General features: G+C 34.0%; 1 protein-coding gene across 2 annotated transcripts in view; it reads right to left on the reverse strand.

Moving 5' to 3' along the window:
- LOC106879836 (rab3 GTPase-activating protein non-catalytic subunit) overlaps nt 1–11,220 on the reverse strand; it is a 74,447-nt gene that overhangs the window by 19,480 nt on the left and 43,747 nt on the right. The window contains exons 23-30 of one of the 2 annotated variants that reach the window (XM_014929540.2): nt 10,457–10,700; nt 8,792–8,947; nt 7,156–7,262; nt 6,435–6,501; nt 3,698–3,768; nt 2,541–2,576; nt 1,817–1,891; nt 354–368 (exon numbers count right to left, since the gene is read on the reverse strand). In XM_014929540.2, the coding sequence (XP_014785026.1) occupies nt 354–368; nt 1,817–1,891; nt 2,541–2,576; nt 3,698–3,768; nt 6,435–6,501; nt 7,156–7,262; nt 8,792–8,947; nt 10,457–10,700 (771 nt within the window). The remainder of the gene's footprint in view (nt 1–353; nt 369–1,816; nt 1,892–2,540; nt 2,577–3,697; nt 3,769–6,434; nt 6,502–7,155; nt 7,263–8,791; nt 8,948–10,456; nt 10,701–11,220) is intronic. The other variant, XM_014929541.2, reaches the window with a different exon arrangement.

Consider the following 11,220-nt stretch of genomic DNA (forward strand, 5'->3'; position numbering starts at 1 on the left):
GCCTCTGTAATTATTAGTATCTAAAGTGTCACCTTTACCTTTGTAGCAGTTTACTATGGTGCTGCTACACCAGTCATTGGGTATGACTCCTTCGTATATCACCTGGTTCGTAATACGGGTGACTAGGCTGTAGCCAACACTGCCAGATATTTTGAGCTATTTATACATATTATACATACGATATATATATATATATATATATATATATATATATATATAAAATGTACATTGACAATATCAAGAAAAGAAATGATGTAAGAAGATAAAAGTGCCAGAGGAAGATCGAGACCAAAACATGAATTTGAATACTTTGTCTTTATACAAGCAATATGTATAGCTATACATGTACTCACATGTGAATTGGTGAACTGAAAAATTAAAAGAAAACAAAACGAAATGGAAAAGAAAAAGAATGCAAGCAAAGGAATTAGAAATTATATTATGATAAGATAATATATCGTAGACTAAGAAGTTGAAGACAATTTTTATGAAGAATACTACAATATCATGCTCTTATACTTTAAAGGTGGGTAGTTATTGGTGTGAAATTTTGCAACTGGCAAATTTGAGAGCATCTTGGTCTACAAACTAGAGGACCTGTGCTTCATATACTATCATTGGTGCAGTATAGAGCCCCTTCCATAGCTAAGACAGCTGTCTTTCAAATGTTACAATCCATCTATCTTTAAATAAGTATTATGAGAGAGTTGTATAATTAAAGATGATTTCTTCATTTGCATGTGCTCAAGTGAAACCCTCCAATGAGAATAACTTGTAGAGAATTAGATGCAACTAACCTGACTTGTGTTGAATACCCTATGTGAAGATGATGTTTCAAAGTAGTACTTTTATGACCCAATGCGTTATGAGATCCTCTACAATAAACTTGGTGACTTAGGTTCATAATCAGCACTTCTCTCCTTATTTAGAATGGTTTCACTTCACACCGATAATAGTCTTCAGATAAAAGCAGTATTTACACTATTTGTCTCACATATATATTAAGACACATAGATACACTTTATAGAAACTCCATGAAGTAAAATTGAAAATAAAGATTTAAATGTTTACTTCCAAAAAGTGTATAATTATATGAAAACAGAAATTACAATTTCTATGTTTAGTTATTTTTAGTTGTCATTACTGTATCATGCGACATCACCCACCTTCACCGAAAGACTTCAGACCATGCCCATCTTTTAATTACATATTTACATTAATTTTTCTACTGTTATTACAACATACTATTCTTCCAGGCTTGCCAGTTGTATCTCAACCCTATTCAAAAGAATCCTTTTTACTCTGTTTTGTATGTATTACCACTTTAATTCATTAACTGTATCATTCATAATACATTTAGACAAAGCATGCAGGAATCTTCATTCTATGAACCATCTTACTATAGGATTTCTCTTCCACCAACCCAAACATTTCTCTTTAGCTAAGAAAAAGAAATAACTAGTATTATCAACCAATGTGTGTATATTTATGCATAATAGTAATATATCAATTTGTAGTTGATGTAACACACACACACACACACACACACACACACACACACACACACAGAGTGCATTAAGAATTAATATAAAGTATTTATAAATGTATCTTTACAAGGTAATCAAGTTGAATAAAACCTAACTAGGAGGAAATTATGTTCTCTCCATGTGCATGTAATCCAAAATTTAATGAAGAATGAAATACATACTTTATGTAGAAATGCATTCTCATATTCAAAATTTTTATGTAAAAAATCAGACTCATCATACAAAATATGTCATTCTGTTATAATGTTGATTATTCAATTAAGCCTTACCTTCATGAGAATAGCAAGCAAATGACTGACAAGACCAACAAAGTGAATTAGGATTGTATCAGATATTCCAATTTCCTGCAAAAGATATATTAAAATATATGTAATTTTTTAAAATTTCAAGTAGAAAGAAAATATATCCTAAAGACAAATATTCATAACTTTCTTCACTGCAAATTTAGCATTTAGACAGAAGAAGCTTGGTTAAAGATCATTCCTACCTGAACAGGTCAGGTAATTATCCACAAGATCTCTCGCTACTGATTATATAGTGACATATGAAGTGTAGTTCTAGGAAATTGCCATCTGAAGTGTTCTCAGGTAGGGATTAATAAAAAAACAACAACAGCAACATAAACTTTCCTACTTTTCAAGTGTTTAACAAACTTCTTCAATATTCCAGTCATATATTCTCTCTAATTACATTCTAACTTGCTCTGTGCATATATACTAAGTCTGCAGTGTTACTCCAAATAATGCAAAAGGTTATAAGTTATTTTTATTTTCAAGTCATTCAGGGCAGGATTAGAACCCAAACATTAAAGAGATTTTTAAATTATAATTTCAGTCTAATGTTCAAGTTATGTTATCATATAGCCACAGATAATCTGGTCTGAATGTACTCAGGGTTAGACTGTATTCAGTGCATTGTTTCAGTCACAATTTGTTGAGTAACAAGACTCAGTGACTATTTCATTTTCAATAAAGAACATAAGGTTTCACTTACTTTACGACACAGTCTTTCCTTTGGATGTTTTCCAACCTATAATTAATAAAAAGAAAAATTAAAATCAAATCTATTGGAATAAATCGTAAAAATTAACATCATTACAACATTACATTTTTTTACAGAGGTTTATTTCTGTTACTTATGTTTAACAAAATATTTATTCTATTTTTGTTATTCCAATATATCGCTAAGTAAAACACTCATAATATTCCAGCAAGGTAAACTGATAGAAAATAAAAATATCTTAAAGATGTAGCATAATATCTGCAGCAAAATGAGAATTTTGGTACATATGCAACATGTTAGTTTTTGAAATAGTTTCACATTCATATTTCCATGCTAGCATGGGTGAGATTGTTTGTGCTTGAACAAAGGGATTTTACTGCTAGAAGGAAACATCTGTAAGTGTGAGTTACACCACTATCCTCCTCATCATCTATTAATGTTCATCTTCCATGCTGGCATGTGTTGGACCGTTTAATAGGCTTCAACAGGTTGGAAAACTGCATCATATTCTGTCTGCTCAGGCATGGTTACTGGGTGCCTTTTTGTGACACTACACTTGTGAGGTCACCATGTAGCTTGCAAGACTAAGATTTCCTTCAAGTGAGTGACACTGTAGTAGAGAGAGAATTTAAAATATGAAGGGAAGGGCTGAAACACATTTCTTGTAGAGGAGTACATGGCTTCTCACATTATGCAGGAGTGGGTGGGAGTAATCAGTGTGGGCTTGGAGAGATATTACAATAATTAATAGTTCAGAATAGAGTTACTACAGTATTATAACCGCCAACACTTAATTTATTCAGGCCTCTTTCAGTAATAATTGATTTGATAATTTGATTCCTTCCAGAAGCATAATGATATTGATTTCTTTTGACTAAATCAAATATAATATTGAATTAATTTACTGACTCAACAGCAATGAAAGACACAGTCAGCCTTTGTGAAAATCAAACACTTGGCTTGAAGACAATATGGTACCAATTTCTTGTGTCCACAAACTATACCTTTAACTTTACTAGAATGTCACCACAAGTATATTCCACATCTTAAATGTTAAAAAAACATGCTTAATTCAATTTTATGTTATAAAGATTTTTAAATTGACAGAATGATAAAGAGAAGAAATTCAAAATGAAATTTCATGTTACCTTTTCCATGAGATTAGCAGCTGCTGAGAGACGTTTTACAGCAAACATATTCCATAGCATGGTTCCTAGACCTAGAAATGGTATCACATAAATACTGATATTAGTAGCTGGGTAATATATAGAGACTACAAGCATATGTCCTATGATTTACATTAAATGCTTTGTGTGTGTGTGTGTGTGTGTGCATGCGTGTGCGTGTGTGTGTGTGCACATGCACACATATGCATGTTAGAACAGCTTTTTTCTAATCCCCCATTGTTGTACTTAGTTACTAACCTGACACAACTAAGTGGATTTTAGATTTGGGTTGCATTTCTATTTCTTTTTTAATTAATATCTGCTGATCCCTTGCCTTTGTGACAAATGAAGGAAAACATTACTATTATCAGTTTAATTATATAGAAGTGGTAGCTGGACAGAACTGCTCGACCTTGAGATATTTGTTCTAGCCCATTATGTTTTGAGTTCAAATCCTGCTGAGGTCAACTTGCCTTTGTTTAGGGTTAATAAAATAAAGTAATCAGTGAAGTACTGGGGATATTGATGACATTGACTACTCAACTCCTTTCAAAATTGCTGGCCTTGTGCTTAAACCAGAACCCATCATTATAATTGATGTTATTGCTGTTGTTTTTCACTCAGCATTTTGTATTTCTGCCAGTATTAGATTACTAGATATTAAGTAGCATCAACAACCTTTGGTTTCAAGCACCTTTCTGAGAGTCTTTGGCATGTCAAGCAAATAGGCTTTCTGTAGAGTCAGGAAATTCATCTTGACATTCAATATCCTTAGTCAATCATTCAAATTTCTTGCAATTGTTTCTAATGCTCCTATTACAATATGGATAATGATAACTTTACAACAATTTCCAATTCTTTAAATTAATATTTTAGGTCCTGGTATTTCTCTATTGATTCACATTCCTTTTGTTCCACTCATTTATCAAACAAGCATGAAACAATACATTCTTTTCTCTTCATTGAGTATGTGAATGTTCTATATGCTTATCCATTTGAAGTTTCATATCCCATAGTACCTTTACATGGTCATTTTCAAGGATGTGTTTTGTTTTATGGTCATACCTTTTCCCTTTCCATTATTATTATTGTGAAATGGTAAAAACAGTAGGAAACTGAACTAAATTTTTGACAGTTCTGTCAATTCACAGTTCTTGTAAAAATATAGGTTTGTTTGTTGGCACTCTGTCGCTTACGACGTCGAGGGTTCCAGTTGATCCGAGCAACTTGTGAAATTAACATGCAAGTGGCTGAGCACTCCACAGACACGTGTACCCTTAACATAGTTCTCGGGGATATTCAGCGTGAGAAGGCTGACCCTTTGAATTACAGGCACAACAGAAACAGGAAGTAAGAGTGAGAGAAAGTTGTGGTGAAAGAGTACAGCAGGGTTCACCACCATCCCCTGCCAGAGCCTCGTGGAGCTTTAGGTGTTTTCGTTCAATAAACACTCACAACGCCCGGTCTGGGAATCAAAACCGTGATCCTATGACCGCGAGTCCGCTGCCCTAACCACTGGGCCATTGCGCCTCCACAAAAAAAAAATATAGGTAAGGCAAAATAAAATAAGTACCATGTAGTGAGGTCAATTCAACTAACTGTGCTCCTCTCCTTACCAATATAGGCTTGTGCCAATGTCAGAAATCATTATCATAATTAATATAACATATATAATACTTTTTTATATGATAACTTACAATTTTATGCAGGAATAACTTCCAGAGTACTGAGAAGTCAGAAGATTCTTCCAAAATGACAGCACATGCTGTCATGGTACTGAATTGCTTTGATGAGTGTCCTATAATAATCTTGCAAAATTAGAGTTTCCACCAATTAAAGATTGTATAGTTTTTCCATTATTGTTACAAGGCATTGATTTTATTATCAACTATCAATAAATTAATTGTTGTTGATTAGTCCCAGGCCAGACCTGATCAAGTAGACATATGCTCAAAGGCCTTCCAGCCCTGAGATCATTCCATGTATTTTTATATCTAGGACTACATTGCTTAATTTCTTCCTCTCTTTCTTCTTAAGATAGTAGAACATGCTTTTAGGGATATTTGGTCAAGCAACCAAATATAGGTTCTCTTTCATCATCATCATCATCATCATCATTTAACGTCCACTTTCCATGCTGGCATGGGTTGGACAGTTTGACTGAGGACTGGCAAGCAAGTAGGGTGCACCAGGATCCAATCTGATCTGGCAAGATTTCTACAGATGAATGCCCTTCCTAACACCAACCACTCTGAGAGTGTAGTGGGCGCCTTTTATGTGCCACCAGCATGGGAGCCAGTCAGGGGGCACTGGCATCGACCAAATTCGCATGGTCTTTTTACATGCCACCGGCATGGGGAGCCAGTCAGGCAGCACTAGCATCAACACACGCTTGAATTACATGCCACCAGCACAGGTGCCAGTGAGGTGGCACTGGTCATGACTATGATTTCGACTTGATTCTTTAATTCTATGAATTCATCATTATACTGTTGATGCCACATCCTTTTCCATTTGTGTATGAAAAAGATAATGGTATTAATTTTTATAAAGAAAAGATGTACTGTCAGTAACAACTATTTCCTTTCACTCTCTTATATGTTTAGAACTGAAAACAGTTCTAAGGACATTGTAAAGATGACAGAGGAAAATATTTTAAAGGAAAAGAGTTTGAGACATCATCATCATCACTGTTTTTGATAAATATTTCAAGACTAACCTTGTCGAAGGACTGCATTCTGTATGGTATTCAGGTAATTCAGAGAAGTCTGGAGATAATGATATTGCTAAAAAAGAAAGCAAAATTAATAAATCAGCTAAAAACATGCCTTATGTAGCTAACATTTTCTATGGTAATAATGTTTTTTCAAACTTTATTACTAATACTTTGTTTTCATTTTTGTTTCCATCCAATTTTATTCATGTTAATAAGAACGAGACTTGAAAATTTAGACATTTATCATGAAACTGCTGAATCGAAAGTCCTTTTGTATATTTTTGTTACCAGAAGGTATTACTGGTGTTTGTCTTAGTTTTTCACGGTATCAAATGACTGAGAGAGATATATATTTCTCTGGATACTGCACCAGTCAATTGCAGGTTTCACTCATAGGATTTGAGCTTAGCACTGCAAGCTAATGAAACTGACACTGGTGAGATCACCAAATAACTTGTAAGAAAAGACCTCTTGACTGAGTGGAGGTGCAAATTTGAGGACGGTAGCTATATGCCAAGTGCTGAGAGGCTGAAGTATGATAGGAGAACAGGCGTCTTTTCGTGGAGGAGATACATAGCTACCTGAGTTGGAAAGCGAGAAAGGATGGTGGAAATGAGATGTCAAGGTATACATATTTACAAATGATAAAAATCTAAGACAGGAACTATACAAATATGAAAATTAAAGATTCTAAGAGTTAAAATGACTGAACCAAATGACTCACCTCTAAATCTTTGTTCCATAAAACAATGTATTCCCAAGAGCAATTAGCAAGAAGCACATCAGAATCTAAACTGTGAGGGAATCTCTCCTGTAGTGTGTCCAGCTGACCTATAAAGTGTAGGATAAAATGCAATATTGTTACTATTAAGGTAGCAAGTGGCCAGAACCTTTACTGCACTGGACAAAATGCTGCTAAGCATTTTGTCCGTCTTTATGTTCTGAGTTCAAATTCTGTGAGGTCGAGTGTGGGTGATGCCAGTGCTGCCTGATTGGTCCCGTGCTGGTGGCACGTAAAAAGGACCATTCGAGTGTGATTGTTGCCAGTGCCGCTTGACTGGCTCTCATGCTGGTGGCACGTAAAAAGTACCATTCAAGCATGGTCGATGCCAGTGCCAGTGCCACATACAAAGCATCCACTACAGCTTGGTGCAGCCTTCTGGCTTGCCACCCCTCAGTCAAACCGTCCAACCCATGCCAGCATGGAAAGCAGACATTAAACGACGATGGTGATGATGATAATGAAGAGAGACACAGACAAACATTCACGCATGCCAGTCATCGCATATGTATATGTATGTGTAGATGTGTGCATGTGTTTAATAAGGTACCTAACACATACGCACATACAAAATATGATATTGTCGTCATGGTATAATATGTCCTGTACTATAGTTGACTATAGAAAGATTATCTCTATAAAATGTTATATTGTTTTAATCGAAATCAAAAACAAAATTATATGTTGACATTTGGGGTGGTGTGATACCATTACCTTGTAAAATTTGATTTGATTTGGTCAAGCTATTTGAGAATGCATAGGCAACAGACAGACAGAGAGAGACAAAGAATTTTAGAGACACACAGACATACATTCAAGCATGTCAGTTGTCACATATGTATATGTATGCATAGATGTGTGTGTGTTTAATAACATATCTAATGTGGAAAGACACACACACTCATACACATACATTCACAGACACATACACCCTCATATACAAAAATGTGATGTTTTTGTCATCGTCATGGTATAAAATGTCATGTAGTATAGTTGACTATAGAAAGATTATCTCTATAAAATGTTATATTGTTTTAATCAAAATGAAAAAAGCATTACATGTTGACACTCATGGGGTGTAATACTATTACTTTGTAAAATTTGATTTGGTTGAGCCATTTGAGAATGCATAGGGAACAGACAGACAGACAAACAAAGATATTATATATATATAAATTTCACCATGTCATCTTCACTTGGCACCATGTTAAAGAGAACAGAATATATATATAAATTTTGCCATGCCATCTTCACTTAGCACCAGGTTAAAGAGAACAGAGCTAGCAGCTAAATTGCTTTCTCAAGTAGTTATCCATTTAAAAATCAGTCAGTCTTTCTGGTTGAGAGATCTGATATTTAGGGTACTAGTTTGTTGTAGCTTCTGGTAACAGCAAATCTGCCACTGGATTATTGCTACTATAACATAAGAGTTGGCAGTAATATATCTTTATTGTATAGAACTAGTACCAGTTGTAGAACCAGCATCACTACACCACTATACTACAAAAGTAATACCAACTTCCTGTGATGCTGTAAAAGATAAAATTTAAAAGCAAGTAAATCTTTTCAGTCAGCTTACCTAAAAATTGTTCTTCAAATCTGACATGTATATTTTCCAATGGTTCTTCAGCCATCTCGACAGACTCTGATAATACTAATCCTCTGGGTCGATTTAATACTTCATGAGAAAAGTTAGCTCTGCTAATGAACTTAGCAACAATTTCAGGTATAGAACCTGTTGAAAAAAAATTAACAAATAAAGTAATATTTATCTCGTTCATGAATTTTTACTTCATTTTTACATTATTACTGTTGTTCCAAGTTTATGAATAAAACATTTTCCTTTGAGAAGATACAGGTATTCCCAACACAATATTATTCACTTAGTCATACAGGTGTACCAGAAGTTCAACAAAGATGATGGCACATTAAGTATGAATCGTAAGATTAGAGTATATTGAATCATAGTTTTAAGTTACATATATATTGGTAGAAAGATGGGAGATAAAACTTATGGAGTATAAAGGGTACTGTGGAATCATGAACTTTTGCTCTCTCTCTCTTAATATGCAGAACACTTTACATTTTGAAACAAACAGCCTTAGAGAACAAAAAATATAGCTGCTGTTGTTTAGTCCCATGTCAGTCTGACTGAGCTAATCTATCATCAAAGCATTCCAGCCTTGATCTTCTCATTTCTTTTAAAGCAATATATCTGAGACTACATGATCCAATCTATTCTTCATTTTTAAAACAGTTTGATGCAATTTGAAGGATATTTGGATGCTATTTCTGGCAGGTTGAGTAACCATGTATTGGCTCAAGGAAATATAATCATAAGGTTTGGAGAAAAATGTGTATCTAGGTACAGTGACCAGAATGTAAATGGACACAGATTTATGCATTGCAAATCAAAATTAAGTACATCATGAAGATATTTATGAAGTCAGATCTAATGATTTTTCTTCAAGTTCTTTTTCCTTTTTCCATGTATTTATACATTTTATAGTTATTCCTTAAAATTACACTTCTCTGCACGTTTTTTTTTCTTAACCCTATCATCAAATACTGACATAAAACTGTTTCTCAATGAAAAAAAAAATGACTTTACTGTTTACTGTTACTCTCCAACTATAATTCTTTATCTGCTTCTAATGCATAACATCCCAAATCTCCAAATATAAATAAAACAGGCTGTGTGGTCCAAACTGTCATACTACACTTCAAATAAGCTATTACTATTTGAAGTGTGGTTCCAAAATGGATTGAAGCATGACATAGTTTACTGAACTTGAACAACAAGTCATTCTAACATGTTCAGTTGGATATCCTTGTTTGCTTCAGTAGAGATGGTTATAGCTATTTAACAAAGACATTTCACAATATTATTACCACAGCCTTTGCTATTGTTGTAAGTGCCACTGCCACTACTGACATTGTTATCGTCATTTTTTTTCTATTTGGCATGATGTAGTAAACAACATGAGATTAAAAAATAACTGACTTATCCAGCAAACTAGATCTATTTATCACTTCTAACACTTTGCTGGTTACCTACTTACTGTAACTCTCCATGGAAAGTGCTAACTGGAACTACTTAACATTATTGTTGACCACATTGGTTTTACACATTCATTTCATGTCCCTAGCTCACAATGTCATGAGAACATTCATTAAAACTCATTGATTAATACCACTTGCTAGAACATACAAACAAAAACAAACAAATAAAGTTTCAACATACCTCTACCACCATCCAGTAGGTGGTTAACAGAAACTAGCAATGGTTCTGAGGCAGCACTAGAAATGGTAGACATTGATGGTGGCGGTATCTTCATTTTCAACAAACTATTAAGTGCCAAGGTGTCTTCAAGTTGCCGTATCAAAACATTCCATTTCTCATGATCAACACTCACGTCTTCCCATTCAGATATACCATTATCCACTTTATCAGTCTGACTTGTGTCTGCTGTATCAGCATCTGGATCCTGAGAGAGTTGAAGCAAATATTGGAATACAGTTTAACTAAATTAACAATTTAGTACTTCAGCCATCACAGGGCAACTATGTTGTTTATAGTACAATGGCCTGTGCCTGTTGGTACCTCCAAAATGATATATTAGCATCTTCAATGTACTACATACAAGCATCATTCAGCCACTAAGTACCATAGCTTCTATTTAATATACATACACGCACACAGATATATAAGAAACTGTCATGAATTTCATAGGTTACTGCTGTTTCTGCTATAAGATGCAATACACTCATAGTTGAATGCTTGTGTACCACTTAGTTTCATTGGAGCCTCATTGTGAAGTGCAATTTTATTTGGGAAAACATTTACATTTATATATACATACAGAGAAAAGCATTACATCTCTATATATATACATATATACACACACACAGAAAAGCATTACATTTATATATATATATATATATATATATATACACACATACATACATACATACATACATATAAAAGCATTACCAATGAAAATTGCA

The sequence above is a fragment of the Octopus bimaculoides genome, chromosome 11, assembly GCF_001194135.2.
Source record: "Octopus bimaculoides isolate UCB-OBI-ISO-001 chromosome 11, ASM119413v2, whole genome shotgun sequence".
Classification (NCBI taxonomy): Eukaryota; Metazoa; Mollusca; class Cephalopoda; order Octopoda; family Octopodidae; genus Octopus; species Octopus bimaculoides.